The following is an 18,503-nucleotide window of genomic DNA, read 5'->3' as shown; positions in this document are numbered from 1 at the left end:
ACAACTTACACAATAAAGCGGGGTGCACCGGCAGGTGATGGGAGGGGCTCCCGCTCTCAGCAGTGAAAGGGTGCTACCTTAGTCCAAAGGGCAGCCCGTGACAAACCCACTGCATCTGTGCCCGTGTGGACACAGGGAGATGGGATTGTGGGCTGCCTGAGTGTGTGCAAATGAATGGCGTTCAGGAGAGCAGGGCAGGTGCTCTGAGGCCTGGGGACCTCCGCCCCGGGGTGTAACTCTCTCAACATGGAAGTCGTACCCTGAACACGGCGTCGGGGACTCCGACATCCGGACGGGGGGAGACTTGACCGGGCTCTCCTGAGAAGTGTCAAACATAAGGTACAAGGCCTGCTTCTTCGGGGCGTCGTCGTCCTGCTGCAGGGATCAAAGTCACACGTCAGCTCGGATGCAGTGGCCTAAACACGCTACAGAGACGAAAACCAGAGCGCTCTTCAATGGGGACAGATAACTCATCAGGGAGAAGCCTTCATTTCTCTCCAGCCACCCGGAAGAGAGGAGAAAGCGGCGCTGGCTAAGAGAGAGGAGAGGAGGACCGGAGGGAAGAGGAAAGTGTAGGAAGAAAGTGGGACCGCCTGCAGTTGGGAACATTTCTGGGGGGGACTGCAATGGTGTTGGTGTGTTACATGCTGCTCAGCCCATCGGCATTTAGGGGCCATCCTCTCTGGATGGGCAACCATGCTGGCCACCGAGGATAAACAGAGGGGTAGGCGAGACCCCCGTCTGGGCGTGGCCCACAGTTGAATGAGGGAGACGGGCATGACGCCCCATTGTGATGAACGCCACCATCAAGGTTCACTGACTTACAGCAGATGTGGTTTAGAAACAGCAACACCCCATCTATGAATGATGCAAAGAAAGAGAGATAAGAGCAACGTGTCCGGGCTGCTGAGTGTTGCACAAGCCCTCCTGGGCATCTCCACACCTCTGGGGGCATCTCTGGACAACAGCAGTACAAGAGGTCACGTCCAGGACCAAATGCCGCAGCAGCAGCACATGTTAAGCCGGGGAAGACAGGTGCCCATCATGACAACTCAAAATGAAAAAGAGATGGGGGAAAGGCTTACTGCCCAAAGGGACAATTTTCAGTTCTAGGAAGCAATTAATCTGAAGAAACCAGATAACGGCACACCTTAGACACCACCAAACCACCCCCTCCACCTGTTTTAAAAGAAATCTCTTGACGAGTTCCTTCTCAGTCTAGGAAGTAATTCTGCAGGGAGCCTAACAGCATCCTATCATTTTTCTCCCTGAAAATGGCATCTGAAGTGGATTGAGACAAACCTCAACTCCCCCAGTCCCCGTTCACCAAACTGACAGGGTGGGAGAGCAAGTTCCCTGCTGGCTGAAGGCAGAAGAACTTACAGGTAAGGAGGAACCAATTTTCTCCATATATTCGATTTCATAGGAGTTTCTGTAATCCAACTCTGCAAAAAAAACAGAAGGAGAGGTGAGTGCCAGAGGGGGGAGGGGGAGTGAAAAGTTTGGGGCTGGGCAGGTGGGGTCTGGAACAAGGCTTTAAGCTTTCTGAGAATGTCCACTGACTGAGATTTCTGATATGGTCAAAAGGGGAGGCTCGACTCAGCTATTTTCAGACAACTGGTAAACCCCTTACCATAAAGGGGCTTCTGCCATTTGGGAGCCTGAGAGAGTTCCAAGAGAATTAAATGTCATGACCAAGCACGGATTTGACTGGGGAAAGATCTGAGCATTTTGCACAGAGTTTTCAGATCAGACAGTGTGTACACTGTGGGTGTTGCTTTTCTCTGTAAGTCTCACGTGCGATACACGGAACCTTCCCAAGTCCTGGTGACATTTTGGAACTGGACCCACAGTTGCCCATCCAGTTGTTGGAAGCAAGGGAAGAACAGTGCTGCTGTAAGAGAAGCTTTGCGAGTTGTCTAGAATGCTTCCCAAAATTCTTCCAGTGCCAACAGGGCCGGTCCAAATCAAATGTTCAGCTGCAAAGACTATTAAAGTCCAATTTGATGGAAAGATGACCTATTTCAAATTGACCGGAGACTTTAGGCTGCAAAGAAAACTCCAGATACTCTCACTGGATACCTGATCACAGGAATGGAGACAGTTTTGTGGATTAACGACCAGAAGGACCTCGTGCATCCTTAAGGCCCTGACTTGTGCATCACTTGGGAAGAATGGAGACTAAGCCAAACCATATGCTGGGCAGGAACTCAGAGTGTCCGTAACCATCGTGTGAATCTGTCCCTAGGGTCTGCCTCAACCGAAGACGAAGAAGCATTCGTTTACTAAGACTTACTATCTTTCCAAGGCAGGGGACAGTGAAGGACAAAGTGATTTCTAGGCCCACTTCTAGACCTGTCACTTTCCGGGTGCAGGACCCCAGAACTATCATTTTATTGCTCTACTAAAGACTGTCTAAATGGAAAAGATGATAGTGAATCAGCTGCTTCCTCCTCCAGGGTATTACTATTGCCAAGGCATGATTTAACCCTAAATTATTTCACAGAAACCACACCCCCGCACACCCCACAATGCCACAGAGCACCTGGGATGCACGGAATAAGCTGAGGCCACCGTGGAGGTTTTCTAGGCGCTGGGGCCCCGCGTCAGTGCCGGCTCTGGTTACCAGCTCTCCTCAGTGTCCCACCTGGAATCTGAGCTCGTTTCCGGGCAGCAGATCTGGGGGAGTTTCAGATCACTGAGCTCATTCATCTGCCTTCTTTCCTACCTGCCAAGAGGGTCTCAGACCTTTTGAGAAAACATCTTACTGAACTTGGTTTTCAAAATCCCATTCCCCTGCCTTAAATTCTAACCCTTAGAGGGGAGGCTTGGAGAGGGGAGCCACGTCCAATTTTAGCCCCATTTTTCAACTACGCCACACGCAGCAGGCAGGCCAGGAAGGGTAACGCCAGTTATACCAAATGGCTCAACATCTTTACAAATGAGAGAAGAGGCCGCTCACTAAAGCACGTGCGGCCCCGAGCTGAAGAGGCCAGAAGTTTTGTTTTATTTTGCTTTTTTAGCACCGTGTGGCTTGCGGGGTCTTAGTTCCCCGGCCAGGGATCGAACCCGGGCCCACTGCAGTGAAAGCGAGGAGTCCTAACCACTGGACTGCCAGGAAATTCCCCCGAAGTTATTTTTAATGGGTCCTGTCGTTCTGAAGGCAAGGGGCCTGTGTTTCCATCTGACTCTCATGGCTGGAGTTTTGCTGGGGGACCGAAGGAGCCTGGGTAGAAGCCGGAAGGATGCAACCGAGTCCTGATTGCCACTGCCAGGATCAGGGAAGCCAACTCCCTGACTCCTCTAGGCCCATCGACTTATCCATAAATGGAGCTCAAAGCGCATACATCTTGCAGGGTAAAAGGATTTGATGTAAGATGAAAAGCCCCACAGCTGGTCACACAAAGGTAAGGGACTGTGACCAGGTCTGTTACTGCTCTTTGCTAATATTTCTGAAACTTTTAACATAAGTGATGAGAGGAGACGAGCCTTTTGGAAGGGGACAAAGACACTGCTCCAACTTCCTTGGGTGGCCCTTCTACATGCCTGTAGTGTGACAACAACGGTGCCCACCACTGAAGACCAGGTTAGGCTCCTGAGAAGGACACCCCTTCTCTATTGTATGCAAGAGGAGGTGCTGGTGCAGCTGTGTGTAGAGGGAGACACGGTGACCAGCAATGGCCATCCAGACCTTCGAATCTAAAGCAAATACTCCCTCAGGGTCTCAGACCAGAGCTAAGAGGTTTCGGAGGCTCTGTCGTCCAGTGGTTCCTAAACTTTCCATCTCTGGGGATCACATGCACAAGGTTTTCTCTCACGGCACCATGTTTCAATAGATTGCTCCAGAAAAGGGCATTTGCTAATAAGCAAGCACTCACAGAAAAATGTTTATAATTTTGCCAATCTGAGGTTTAAATCAATGAGAGAGTATCAGTGTCACCACAGTGAGCTGATATGATTACAGCCCCCAAGCATGCGGTTTTAAACTAGCTGGGCATCTTTCTAACCCAGCTCCACAGGTTTTCTGAAATATTAAGACAACTTGAATCTCTTGTGAACCCAGGTAGGGAAGCACCGATCAGCTCAACATCCTCATTCTACACTGAACGAAAGGAAGTCTGTATGACGCTCACGTAAAGAGCATGGCGGAAAAGAAGAGGCCCTTCGAGTCAGGCAGACCTGGTCCTACGAGAACTAGACCCTCAACACTCAGCAAATCTTAACAGCTCAAAGCCTCTGCTCCCTCGCTCTTACGTGAGGAAGTGCAGAAATCCACCACCTAGAGCTGGGAGGGTGAAATGAAATCACGTAGGAAAAGGCGCAGCAGGGCTACTCCACCAATGACAGCTCCTCCTTTTTTTTTTTTTTTTTTTTTTGCGGTACGCGGGCTTCTTACTGTTGTGGCCTCTCCCGTTGCGGAGCACAGGCTCCGGACGCACAGGCTCAGCGGCCATGGCTCCTGGGCCCAGCCTCTCCGTGGCATGTGGGATCTTCCCGGACCGGGGCACGAACCCGTGTCCCCTGTAGCGGCAGGCGGCCTCTCAACCACTGCGCCACCAGGGAAGCCCGACAGCTCCTCCTTATTACTGTTACTTGGAGAATTCATATTGCAGTGAATACGTGTCCAAGTGGCAAATATTATTTCTAACCCAACATTTCATTTTCCTGTGATTTATGACTTCAGTGTAAGAAAGCCTCAATCGCGGCTGCAGCACTGGGCAGGCTCTTTCTGGGGAGTACATCTGCACCCCAACCAGGTTCGTGTCTGGTATGGCCAGACGTGGCTCAGTAACAGGAGGACAATCCGAGAACAGGGCTCTGCATCCAGTTTCTACATCCAGTTGCTGGAGGGAACCAGGTACATTAGAGAGGTGAATGCAGGCCACACCTCTTGAAACCGAGGCTGTTCTGAATTCACATAGACAATGGATTTCTCATCGCCCACCAGCTATAACTATGGTCAGGACTTCCCACATATTCACATTTTCTTTTTCTTTTTCATTCATTCATTCATTTATGGCTGCATTGGGTCTTTGTTGCTGCACGTGGGCTTTCCTCTAGTTGCGGCGAGTGGGGTCTACTCTTCGTTGCGGTGCGTGGGCTTCTCATTGCAGTGTCTTCTATTGTTGCGGAGCATGGGCTCTAGGGGCGCGGGCTTCAGTAGTTGTGGCACACGGGCTCAGGAGTTATGGCTCGCAGGCTCTAGAGCGCAGGCTGAGTTGTGGCTCACGGGCTTAGCCGCTCTGCGGCATGTGGGATCTTCCCGGACCAGGGCTCGAACCCGTGTCCCCTGCATTGGCAGGCGGATTCTTAACCTTGTGCTACCAGGGAAGCCCCACAGTCATTTTCTAAGGAGGCAGGTTTACTAGAGTTTTGTTCCAAACTTACAGATTTCCCTATTTGTGGAACTTTTGCAGAAAACAAACAATTCTCAAATATGCCACTAAGCTAGTGAGTGGACTGCTTTAGTTCTAAGTTAAAGATGAAGAAATAGATGTTACCACTGAATGAGGCACCTATTAGCTTGAAAGGTATTATGAAAATAATGCATGTAGGGAATTCCCTGGCGGTCCAGTGGTTAGGACTCCCCGCTTTCACCGCCGTGGACCCGGGTTCAATCCCTGGTCAGGGAACTAAGATCCCGCAAGCCATGTGGCGCGGCCAAAAAAAAAAAAAAAAAGCATGTATTTATTTGGTTCCTGATGGTACAACCACACACACATAGCCCAAAACACACACCTTTTGATTCCTATCTATAATGGCAAGCTCAGGTTGGTTTCTATGACATTTAAAAGTTTCTTATTAAGCCTCAAGAGAGGTAAGCCAGCAGGAAACCACAGGTGCTACAAACTGGCCAGGCCCCTGCTAGTCTTCAGCCACCCCCTGCTGCTTCCGGGCTGTCAACACACCCTCCCCTCCTCCCCCGCCCTGTCTCCCTCACACAGGTGCTGACTGATGCAAAGATCAAACTGTGGACACTAAGCTGTCTACCTGCCTAGGCTTCTATTTTCTTTTCCTCACAAAGCTGTCTTTAGCCCTTACGGTGTTCATGGTGCTGTAAGGAAAACAAAGCTGGCAGATGGGCTTCCTGTCTTTAAGAAACACACAGTCTAGCAGGGAAGCAAGAGATGCACCCGCATCATCCTTACCGCATTACGTAACCTCAGAGCGAGTTCAGACCAAGCACTGATAGCAGACGGCAGAGGGGCCATGTCCAGGGAAAGGCTGGGAGGGGGCAGGACAAGCCTGGGAGACAGGGAAGCAGGGGGCATCCTGCAGCAGCCACTGCAGGGGAGCTGAGCAGGGGCGTCCCTGGGGGAAAGTGGTTCCATCCGGTACGGTCACGGCCCAGGCGTGTGTGCACAGAGGAAAAGGAGGACTGAAAAAAGCTGAGGCCAGGCCTGGGCCCCAGGGGTCAGGTTGGAGTGACATGGTCACTCTTAAGCCTCCCAAACCCGTAGCCAGAGGGCCAACAAGACAACCAACCAAAGGCTCCATTATGCAGAAAATACAATGCCCGGAAGTCCAAGTACTCGTAATTTGGATTGTCTTTTCATCATCAAACTAGAGAAAGGCATTACAATAAGATAAGCACCCCAAATCCCCCCAAAACCTGACATGGATCTCACTGGTACCATTCAGAGACCTCATGGGCACACAGCAAGCCGCCAACAAGCCTGATCATACAAGAACCTCCAGAGGCAGCATTCCTACTTACAATTAAGTCACCTCGGTTACAGCCCTGCCCTGCCCAGGCAGGGGCAGGAGGCTGTCTGATGGAGATCATGGCTTCTTCTTAGCAGCAAAGAAGCGGAGATAAGGTTTCCCTGTAGGACTGTCCTCATATTGAATTCTACTCAGTTTTTAGAAATTGCTAGAAATCAAGATCTTGGTAAGGGAAACTTAGAACCATCACAACAGCCCCCAGCGCTGGAATGACGGTCCAGTACTAGGCCCACAAGCCCCACATGGTGGCGGGTGGAGGAAAGGCCCCAGGAGGACTAGGGAGGCAGGGTACCACCACCCCTGGAAATGGACTAATCCTTCGCAGGAAGGTTCTAGTTGCTGACTTAAGATAGATGAATTTTTCAAGCCGAAGAATCAGGCAGAAAGCTGAAAGTGGGTCTACGTAAGGGGAAGGAAGATACTAATGAGATAAGTGACTTGCCTGGGGCCTATTCAGAAGGACTCGGTTCCTCTTGTTGGCAAGCCTGGGGGGACTCTCTGGTTTGGGGCTTGAGCAGGTGTCGGTCACACTGTGGGACGTCCCGTAGGGCCGATGAACAGTGGACTAAGAGACCCCACAGGCAGGTTGACGTACCCTGAGCACTTGACTCAAAATCCTCAAGGGATGTAAGCCATACAGCCGAGAAGGTGCAAAGCTCAGGTGAGCTCAGGACCCAGAGGTAGAGAGCTCTTTGCAGGCTCTCAGCAGGTGCCCCGGGGTCACCGTTCAGCTGGTTTCAAGCCTCAGGCTGTTTCAAAAGGCAGCCTGAGCTCGGGGTGCACCGGGAGATGGTCCCCAACAGCACGGTTACCTGGCTTAGAAGTTCCTTTCCTGGCCTTTTGCTCCCTAGGGGCAGCGGTCTCCAAGGCAGAGTGGCGGTCCAGCGGCCACCGAGTTGCTTACCCTCCGTGGGCGAATTGAACTTGGTCTCGTTGACGAAGGTGGACAGGTCCGAGGGCTGCGGATAGTCCTGCTTGTCGGCCTCCAGGTCCACCGTCATGCACGTCCACTTCTGGTTGGTGACCGCCAGCTTCTCCTCGTCGGTTGCGTGGACCACCGCGGAGATGACGGGCGGCGTTTCCGGCGTGGTCACGGGGGTGGGGTCCTACCAGGAGAAGGGAAGCTGTCTCTTCTCTCGTCCAGCCTCCGCGCCCACCCACAGGGGTCTGGGCCCCCCTCACCAGGACCGGTCCCTGTCAAATTCCTCTGCTCAAAATAGTCCCAAGGACACCAAGTCTTTCCGCTATGAATTTCTGTTTCTGATGGTTTGTTTCAGGGGGTGATGACCGTGGGTTTTAAAAGAATCAGGATTTTGTGTCTTGGTTATTTGAGATACTCCTGCCCATTCGCTTTGAGAAAAATAAGGAAACTTTTACTACGGGCATGTTTATGAAGGCAACTATAGTGTTACGCCCACACAGTGTTTCAGGCTTGTACATCAACATTGCCTGACAGTCCTCACGCCTGACACGGGAGGTAGAGACAGGGGGGTCTCATCTCCATCTCCACAGAGGGTGTGCAGCTGAGCAGGGCAGGGTGGGAGCCCAGAAATGTTACAGCAGAGGTGGCATTGGACCCAAGACCCCTCTCGTGGGGCTGGGCGCCTCTCTGCAGCCTCGCCCTGCCCAGGGTTGGCTGGCCAGGGCTTTGCTTGTTTTATGACCTTGAATGGCCTGGCACATACTTCAGGATACCCTTCTTGGTCTGTAAACAGGGTAGAAGAAATGGCGTATATTTGGTAGAGGAACTATAGGAAGAGGGAGACAGGGACTCGTATGAAGAAAGAGCCCAAGCCGCCACTTCTGCAGGGGATGAAAGCCCTTTATCTCCCCATCCTGACCCTGGTTACATAATCCAGGGCTCCTGACATATATTCATTTCTTTCTCACTATATATGCGTTTATCTCAACAGTCTTCCGCAACTTGATATTCAAGTTAAGTTCTCAACAGATTAACTGGCCCAAATGGACCAGCACGACTCCCATAGAATCCAACTGACATTTTCCCTGAACATCTGCCTATTCTTCGGACATACTCTGATGTTTCCCCAAGGAAAGGGATCAAAACAATGTCTTGCGAACACTGAGGGACCCTCCATGTAGGAGGCAAGGAGAGGAGCATGATGAGTAGAAAAGAAAACTCTATTGACTAATGGGGAATAAAAACACATCAGCCTTATCTTCCCGAGTGAGGGATAAAATCACAAGTATCAAGGGAACATTATACCTGAGAAGGTGGATCAGAGAGAGGAGACCGTTTTGGCGACTTTTTCACCCTAAATGTGTCACTGGAAACAAAATGGAAAATGTAAACACAACAGACAGAGGCACAGAACATTCCAGAGCCGACTGAGGCCCAGAGCGTCTGACTGCTGAGTACCTGACCCAGACCACCCTCCAGTCTACACCACTCCAACACCAACTGAAAGACGTCCACACCGACAATCCATTCCGACTTTTTAACAGATATTATTATTGCCCCCGAGGGAAAGAGTCATCAAGCTGGAAATCTTGGAAAAGATGCCATTTTGGAGAGCTGACCCAGAAAATGAAGCTAAATTTACCCAGATGTTCTTATTTCAAAAGGCAGATTCTGGTGAGCAGATTAATAGATCTGGATCCATCCAGGAATGTCTGAACCAACTAAGGTGGGGGAGGGGACGTCAGCTCGTGACACCAGTTAACAGGATCCAGTTCACAGAAGACCAAGCCGACACAGCACTCAAACAACTGAAGGAGCCGTGCAGAAACAGGAAGCAAAGTCCCGGGTCTTCAGCGAGAACTGGCAGATTCCCTCCTACGCGCGGGAACCCTGAGCGTAATGGATTCCCGCACCTCTGAACTTCTGGGTGGGATTCTGACTAAAGGCAGGGGGAGGGGTGAGATCATTTTTTTTTTTAAATTATGGTAGAATACACATAACATAAAATTTACCATCTTCAACGCTTTTAAGTGTACAGTTCAGTAGCGTAAAGTACATTCACATTGTTGTGCAACCAATCTCCGGAACTGCTTTTCGGAGATGAAACAATTTTTTAAAAAATGTCTTTCCTAACCACGACTAACAACTCAGGTCTCTCTTTTTTTCCCCCTCGTATAAATAACTGGGGGCTGAGGGGGAGGGGAGGAGAGGGGAGGACCTAGGCAAAGGAAGCATCAGCTCAGACTCCAGAGGAGTCAGAAGGGGCCTTTAGCACAGACGGCTCCCTTAAGTCTACTGGGTGGTCAGGGGTGCATCTCCACTATCAGAATGGAGGCTTCTCCACCTGCAGATCGGCCCCTGCCCCCTGGTCTCAGGCCCCTCCGTGGTCTGGTCCTGCCCCCAGCAAGGCAAGGGCTTGTGCGGGGGTCCCCCTCACCTTAGACCACCCCCCTCCCCTCCCCTGCTCTAAACGTTAACTGGGTGGACAGAGCAAATTGGCACCAAGTTCCTCCTCGTGTTCTCTGGAATGAAACGCTCCAACAATGGCTTTCAGTCATGAAAGAAATACCATAAATGGTTATTTACAGCATTTATGACATTTGCCATGTGAACAGTGCAATCACAGCTTGAAGCATATATTTATCCATGCATATAAATATACAACTGTGTATTTTACAGTTGCTAAATGGCTCTAAAATACCAAAGAAATCCCTTGGGCAGAAGAGAGCCTGAGAGACTCCACCCTATCCCGGGGCTGCTGGATGTCTGGGGCCAGGCCAGCTCCTCGTGGAATAATGGAGAGGCAGAGAAAGTGCCTGTCCTTGGGCCCCCCGGGGAGCAGCCCACAAGATCTCTCCTGGCCAGGGAGGCAAAGCAGTCCAGGCACAGCGGTGGTCTGCTCTGTTGCTCTGTCTCCCTCAACAAGGCGACCCCCAGATGGCATGCTGATACCTAGCCCGGTCCTGCTGACCCAGAGCAGCCTGGCGATGGCTCTCACAGCCGTGTGCTCCACTGAGCTGACCCTGCGTTTCAGGGGGCTCCCATCAGTCTCAATTTGAAACAGCTCAAACATTTCTGCTTCACGTGTAGCCAGAACAAGTGGTAGCGGGTGCTGCCTGCGGTTGGACTGGGTGGTTATTTTAATGTGAAGCCACGATACTTTGAAAGCAATCGCCCAATTTCAAATGAAAGAATGGGATGAGAGTGAAAAAAAAAAAATGTATGGGTTTCAGATGAAGACGTCCAATAAGCAAGGGGAAAAAAAAACTTCCATTCCTGACAAGCAGGCAGATGTTGGATAATCACGTTTTCACAGCCAAGCAGTTTCATTTATGCTAATCACGATGAGACAGATAAATAACCTCTACTACTGGGAAGCCCCATGCCCCATCATTCCCAGGCCCGCCACAGAAATACGCAAGGAGCAGCCATGGAAAGGAAATGAAAAGAGCTTGGAAGCAAAAACAAAGGCAGAAAAAAGCACATTTAGTGTAAGAGGCAGATTCCGTTTAATTTACTTACAACAGAGAACATACAGACATCACGTCTTCAACCATCCTAAGACAAGAAGACAAAGAAAAAGAGAGACAGACAGAAGGAACTGACAAAAAAGGTAAATCTGCAGACAACTGGTTATTAATGGGTTAGAAGCTACAACAGCCATCCACTGCTCTGCTTGGAAGTGTGGGCCACATCCCCGCTTTCTGGAGAGGGGCTGTCAGAGAACGCCTTCCTCTCTTGGTTCCAGTTATCCCATAAAATGCTGGTGGCTCAAAGAGCTTTGTCACCCCAGTGTAGGATTCCAAGCATCTGCCCTAGAGGTAAGACCTGGAGACGGGTTAGCGTCCCCAACCTCGGTTAGCGATCTCTGATGACAGAACAGAAGAGAACCAAGCTCTCTGCAGGGAAGCAGGAGGTAGTGGCTACAAACTGGCTCTCATCCCCCAAATGAGAGATTAGCTTTGTGATTTGGGCCTTTCAGATTTCTCCGGTTTCAGGCTTAAAACAAAGCTTCCAACAAAGATGCTATGGAATCTTTAAGGAGGGCCTGGTTTGGCCGCTGATCTAAGAAAAGTCCCATTTTGGGCCAGGACTGTTTCCTCTATCCAACACCGGACAGAGGTAAGGCGATCCAAGGCCAAAGCTTGCTTAGAGACCTTCTTCTCAGGAAGCCCTGGGTTCTTCTCAAATGTTAAGTGCTTGGGGGAGCCCAGAACGAGAGGTAAACAGGTCACCATCTATCTCAATTTGTGCCAGGCAGACTCGGAGGGGCCGGCAGCCATGGTCTGTTCTGCTGAGTTGCTGCCAGAAGCCCGGTCTCCTTGGCCTTGTTAAATTATTGACGCTACTACATGAGTGGAGAAAAGCTCCAAGCACCAAACCACCTACACTTGGACCAAAGTCCTGAGGATGGACCGGTAGCCATCCGAGTTGGAGCTGGGTCTTGGGATGAATTCCAGAGGCGTGGACACGTAGTGTTATGCTCAGTCTACTTGGCCAGTGTTTGGATAGCAGACCTGATTATTAACGGCCTCCTGGGGACCGTGGGGACTGCTTCTCCCTTTCAGGTCCCATTGACCTTTTCTGGACCTACAGGGCCTGTGGACGCTCGTCTATGAAGATGACTACACAGGGGTGAAGACAAACCGGCGTGCTTCTTACACGTTAGCTGGGGTACAGGAAGGGGCCCAGACCAGACCTCTCTCTCTCTCAAGGGCTTCCCAAGCCTACTGTGTTTGCCTCCTGGGCTAATGTCTCCTTAATGGGCAGAAACAAACACTACAAATTTTAATAATATAAGGGCAGATCTCTTAGTTTTGAGGCCACTCCAAAAAGCAATTCATGTGTTAAACAGAAAATGCCAAGTCACCAACAGGGAGGCTGACCAGACCTCCACTGGGCTGCTCCCTTTCCATGGTTCCCACACTCTCCTGAAGTTGAAAGTCAGGTCTTCAGCTACAAGTAAAGCTTTAGACCACTGACTAATTGAGGCAAAAGATCAATGACTCTAGACCCAACGGGATATGTGGATGGGAAAAGCAGCACCGTGGGCGCAGAGAGGAATGAAAACAGGTATCCTGCCGCAAACATGGTGGCACTGCAGCCAATGGGGGACGGGTCATCCAGGCACGTGAGCGACAATCACAGCCAATGCTCAGCCCCGACTCCGATCTTACCACCTGCACCCCTGAACTTACGTCTTGAGGGGCGTCTTCTTCTTCTTGGCGGGCTTGTTCAGCCCATCCCCGTCCACTCCATTGGCTTCGACGGTACTGGCTGGGATCTCAAAGGAGGCTGGGGATTTAGAAGGTGAGCTGGGGGTCTTAGAGCATGTCTTAAAGGGCTCAGTGGACTCGTCACAGGCGTCCGGGTCAAAGCTGTATGACTGTTGGGGCAGTTTGGGAGACTCCTGCATTTTTGAGGTGGAAGAAAAAGGGTTAAAATTGGGGTCATCCCACTTGTCAATATCAAAGGTGTAGGTACCTTTAGCGATAGGGATGTCATTGGGTTCAGCAGGGGATCTGGTAGGCGAGGCAGGAGTGTTGTCGAGTTTTTCGGGTGTTTTTTTCATCTTTGGCCTCCTTAGGGGCATTTTGGCAACCGGCTTTTTGCCTATCTTTTTGGTGGGAGGGGGGTTTTCCTGCTGGGTGTCCCAACTACCCTTGTCCTCAGAATAGTCAAACTCCAGCCTCACTGAGAGGCCTTTGGCTGGGGAGTCCTCTTGCCCCCCAGTATCCAATGGGGACACCTCCACCACCTCTGGGGCCGTGGCAGGAGACAACGTTTTCCTTCCAGCGGGGCGTGAGTTCTGCACTCTGCCACCCCCAGAAGCTGGGGGGATGGCCCCTTCTGCACCCTCGGAGTCCAGAGGGCAGGCAGCCTTGGGCACAGCAGCAGGTTCTACGGGTGCCTCCTCCGATAAGGCTGGTCCAGAACCTTCCGTCTTGGCCGATTCCGTTTTCGTCTCGGCGATTCGATTCTCCTCGCTGGGGTCGGGACTCTCTTCGGCTGGCTCTTGCTGTGTCTCTTTCACTGGGGGGGTTTCAGGGGGTTTCTTAGTGGTCTGTTTCTTTTTTAAGGAAGGTGGCCTCGGTTTCTTAGTTCGCTTAAGGGTACTGGAAGCACTGCTCGAACCCGTGCTATGTGCATCCGGGGCCGGGGCCGCGGCCTCGGGGTTGCCTGAGCAAGAAGCACCATCAAAGTCACCGGCTTGCAGGCTGAGCGAGCGGGATAACGTCGACTTAGAGATGGGGACAGAGTCCGTGGACTTCCTCCGCGAGCTCACCTTGCAATCCTGATTCTTAGAGTCTGAGGAGCGAGGCTCCAAGGTCTGAAAATTATCCACCAGCTCGATGTTGTCAAAGTCCAAGTTGTAAGTCCCGCTGCTGGCTATCGGCTTGTCTTCATCGAAGACGGAGGAGAAGGACTGTGTCGGAGGACGGAAAGGACTTCCTTCCACCGAGCTGCTGTGGGGGCCATCGGGGACACAGACCGGCTCAGAGCCACATCCTGAGGAAACGGAGACAAAGCCGTCACTGAAGGACACAGGACACTTCGGACAGTCTCTCATCCCATGCCAGACTACAACCCTCTAAAACCAGAGCCCCAGGTCAGCCCACCCATCACTGGACAGGCATGCTGCTTGGGTACAAATCCTGCTCTCACCCATTGGCTCCAGGGTCTGGACAAGCTGACCCTCAGCTCTCTCATCTGTAAAGTGGGAGCAATAAGGGCTGTTTAAGGAATAGCTCAAATCCTTGTCATTCAAAATACGTTTACCAAGTGCCTGATCAAACAAAGCACCTGTTCTGGGCGTTGGGTATTCAACAATGAACGAAATCTTTGCCCTTCTGGAAGTTACATTCTTTAGGGAGAAGACAGTCAAGGAACAATAAACAAGTAAAACGTATGGACTGTTGGACGGTGATGAGTGCTATGGAGAAAAAGAAAGCCAGGGGAGGGGTGTTGCAATTTTAAAATAAGGCAGCTGGGCAAAGCCCTCCAAGGAGGAAACACTGAAGCCAAGATCAGAAACGAGGTAAAGGCGTGAACCAGGGGGATACCTGCGGGGGGAAGCATCCTAGGCAAAGGGAACAGCAAGTGCAAAGGCCCTGGGGTAGGCGCACACCTGGTGTGTTGCAGAAATATCAGAGGCCAGTGTGGCTAAAGTAAAGGAGAGGGGCAGGAAAGGAAGACAGAGAAATAATGCAAGTAAAGCATAGTGAGCCTTTAGGAAATACTAGTTGCTATCATCATCCAGCCTGCTCTTGACTCGTCAGAGCCTTTATCTGGAGGCCCCGGGCAACCGCAGCAGGACTGAGCTCGCCCCGTCTGCCACCTGTCCCGACTCCAGGGATCCCCGTGATCTTTCCCTCCAACCCTGCCTGCCATGCTCCTCTTCTTGGCCTTCCCTCTCATCCATCCTCTCTCCATTTTTCTAGAGCTTCTTCCCCGTTTCTCCTCCTCCCTCAGCCACTACCAGCCAAGGAGGCTGATCCTTATTTTAAAACATGCTGCGGGCGCTCCAGATGCTGGCCAAGATATTCCATCATCTCATGACCCCACTGCTCTGCTGGGATGCGGCCAGCCTGGCCTCGGCTACCCTGGGCTCTGCCTGCACCAGGCGGCACCTTGCATGCATTTCTGGCTTCACAGCTGTCCTGGGCAGTCAAGATGCCAGAAAACGATTGGCCAGAAAACTGAAAACGTGTCCCTAGACAAAGGGGAGAAAATGTTGCAAAGTGGCCTGCAGAAGAAGGAATTCAAGAGCTGGCACAGGGACTTCCCCGGCGGTCCAGTGGGTAAGACTCCGGGCTTCCACCGTAGGGGGCGCAGTTTCGATCCCTGGTCGGGGAACTAAAATCCCGCATGCTGTGTGCAGCGGCCAAAAAAAGAAAAAAAAAAAAAAAAAAAAAGAGCTGGCACATATATGACTTGGGACGGCATTCCACTACAGGAGTTATATCCTGCAGTACCCACCCCACCCCTTGCCGTGGGTTGCCAGATAAAATATAGGATGTTCAGTTAAATTTGCATTTAGAATAAAAGAATACATTTTTTAGTATAAATATGTCCCAGTCACTCACTGTGTATCTGTGATTCTAATTTAATTGGACGCTCTGTATTTTTGTTTGCTAAATCTGGCAGCCCTAATCCCTCATTCCAACAAACCAACAAGGTTTGAGAAATGCTCACTTACCCCCAAACTGGCTTCCTACTGTAGATTTTTCTCAGAGCGGTTCATGCTCACAGCAGCACACCCCGAGGTGGTGAGCACTTAGCAGAGAACCGCAGGAGATGAAGACAACACGAGGAAACTGCCGGCCTCCTGAGTTCAGGAACTGGTCTAATTTATCTTCGTTTTCCCCGGACCTGCCACACTTTCTCTTGCCAGCTCAATAAATGCCTCTGGCACTGAGATCACTTCCTGGAAGCAGGTCTATTCGCCAGCCATGGTTTCAAACCTTCCCTTCTCTTCTGCATCCAAAGCCACCCCAGGCCCTACTTGGAGCAGATGTCCTAGAAGATGGGAGCACTTGCTTGAAGGCTCTCAACACTTTTTGCCAAAAGATTCCTCCGTGTCTCGAAAACACTCCTGCTTCATTCTCATCTCAAAAGATGTCCCCTCCCTTCTTCTTTCTACAACCGTCTCCCTCCCTGTTTCCTCCAGAGACTGGCACCCTCCGGCACCCCATCCTCGCATCAGCAGTTGTCCCCCCTTCCTGCCCTGGACACACAGTACAGTGGGCACCGAAGGACCAGGGGACTCAGAGGACCAGGTGTTTCAAGTGGGCCTTGCAGGAGAGAGAAAGGGCCTCAGCCCAGCCCATCATTTCCAAAGCAAGGCCCACAACTGCTGACCTGCGTTCTCTCAGGCTGCTACACACACCCCAGCAGCCTGAAGAAGGAAGCCTTTCGAGGCCCTTCAGATGTCAGGAGTTCTCCCCAGACCGTGCAACAGTCAGCAGATATGCAGCTCAACCATCTGCTAACTGTTTTCCCCAGAAGAAAAGCTCTCTGACGGCTTAATGTGGCTTTCCTCTTTAGAACTGACACACCCTAATTAAATCATCATGGACCAGGAAATCGAGTCTCGACACAGGGCTTCTTAGCCTCGGCACTGTGGCCATCTCAGGATGGTTAGTACTTTGTCGCAGCGGGCCCAGCCTGTTCATTGTAGGATGTCTAGCAGAATCCTTGGCTTCTGCCCACTAGATGCCATTAGCATCCCCCCACCCCAAGCTGTGACAACAAAAATGTGTCTAGAAATTACCAAATGTTCCCTGGGGGGGCGCAATAATCCCTGGTTGAGAACTACTGTTTTATTGTCTGTTGACCGGAGCAGGGCTGGGAGGGCCCTTCGATGCTCTTCAGAGAAAACTTTAGACCAGAGAAATGGGTCACTGCCAGGTGCAGGCCTTGATTTTCCAAAGCAAGTGTGGTCCAACTGGATTCCTGGTCCCCCCCACTGGATTTCTAAATGTCCATACATCGTACCTGCATGAAGACAATTTACTCATTCATTCCTATATGTCAAACAATCTGGCTGCCTCCTATACGTCAACCACTGTAGGGCATGCTGTGGACACAGAGGTAAGGAAGGATCCATCCACGTGCTCATGTCCTCTGCCTGCTGCATCCCAACAGCGCAGAGCTGGGCAACGCTTGCCCTGGAGACCAACGCCTCGTCCTGGCTCCAGGTTCTGGCTCAGTCTGAGGACAAAATCAGCATCTTTGGTTCATGACACCCAAAGGATTACTAGGTGGTGCCCGACATATCAGTCAGCTCAGGCCACCAGAACAAAGTCCACAGACCAAAGGGCTTAAACAACACAGCTCTGGAGGCTGGAAGTCCGAGGTCAAGGGGTCCACAGGTTTGGTTTCTCCTTGACTTGCTGGCGGCCATCTTCTCCCTGTGTCCTCACACGGCCTTTGCTCTGTGTGAGCTCATCCCTAACGTCTCCTCTTCTCACAGGGACGCCAGCCCTAATAGATTAGCGCCTTACGACCTCATTTAACCTTCATCACCTCCTTAAAGGTCCTATCTCCAAATACAGTCACACTGGGGGGTCAGGGCTTCAACATATGAACTTGAGGGCACACAGTGCAGTCCCTAACTGTGCTAGGCAATACAATCCCCAAGCTAAGGAAAAAGAAATGTGTTTGGAAACAAGAGGGGATTCCAAGGAAAGGGAGAAAGCCAACAAGGGCAACCGACGTCACCCAACTCTCACACTACTGTCTTCAAAGGCCACATCCCTTAGCCTTGCTGACTGCTTCTAACTGGAGCACGTACTGCCAGCTGTGTTGTGCTGCTCCCTCCGCCTCCCCCCACCCCACCCCCAGCCAGCTCACCCTGGGCAGGAACCCACAGGCCCAGAGGCCTAAAGGTGCCAACACAAGGCACCCCTGCACTCAGACGCTTAGCCTCACCCAGTGTATCAAGCGTAAATGGTCTTGTACACGGGGAGCCTAGCTCTACATCCTTCCAATTATGCGAATAACAATCGATTGCAATCAATAATGTTTATTCTGGAAAAGGCCTCCGTTTTTTTTGTTTGTTTGTTTGTTTTGCGGTACGCGGGCCTCTCACTGCTGTGGCCTCTCCCGCTGCGGAGCCCAGGCTCCGGACGCACAGGCTCAGCGGCCACGGCTCACGGGCCCAGCCGCTCCGCGGCATGTGGGATCTTCCCGGACTGGGGCACGAACCCGTGTCCCCTACATTGGCAGGCGGATTCCCAACCACTGCGCCACCAGGGAAGCCCAAGGCCTCCGTTTTAAGTAGGCTAATGAGAGAGAAATAGAGCCTGACTCAGTCCTCATGCAGCATTTTGCCTGAGACGCTCACTGAAAG

At 51.4% G+C, this 18,503-nt stretch overlaps 1 protein-coding gene across 6 annotated transcripts in view; it reads right to left on the bottom strand.

Annotated features, from left to right (window-relative positions):
- TACC2 (transforming acidic coiled-coil containing protein 2) overlaps positions 1 to 18,503 on the bottom strand; it is a 206,639-nt gene that overhangs the window by 24,744 nt on the left and 163,392 nt on the right. For 3 of the 6 annotated variants that reach the window (XM_049696478.1, XM_049696479.1, XM_004265752.4), the window contains 6 exons: positions 12,847 to 14,158; positions 11,171 to 11,206; positions 8,954 to 9,014; positions 7,631 to 7,832; positions 1,384 to 1,445; positions 260 to 375 (listed from right to left, as the gene is read on the bottom strand). In XM_049696478.1, the coding sequence (XP_049552435.1) occupies positions 260 to 375; positions 1,384 to 1,445; positions 7,631 to 7,832; positions 8,954 to 9,014; positions 11,171 to 11,206; positions 12,847 to 14,158 (1,789 nt within the window). The remainder of the gene's footprint in view (positions 1 to 259; positions 376 to 1,383; positions 1,446 to 7,630; positions 7,833 to 8,953; positions 9,015 to 11,170; positions 11,207 to 12,846; positions 14,159 to 18,503) is intronic. The other 3 variants (XM_049696481.1, XM_004265753.3, XM_004265751.4) reach the window with 1 other exon arrangement.

Source organism: Orcinus orca, chromosome 14, assembly GCF_937001465.1.
Source record: "Orcinus orca chromosome 14, mOrcOrc1.1, whole genome shotgun sequence".
Lineage (NCBI taxonomy): Eukaryota > Metazoa > Chordata > Mammalia > Artiodactyla > Delphinidae > Orcinus > Orcinus orca.
Note: the sequence above shows the minus strand (reverse complement) of the source record. Positions and strands in the feature narration are given on the sequence as shown.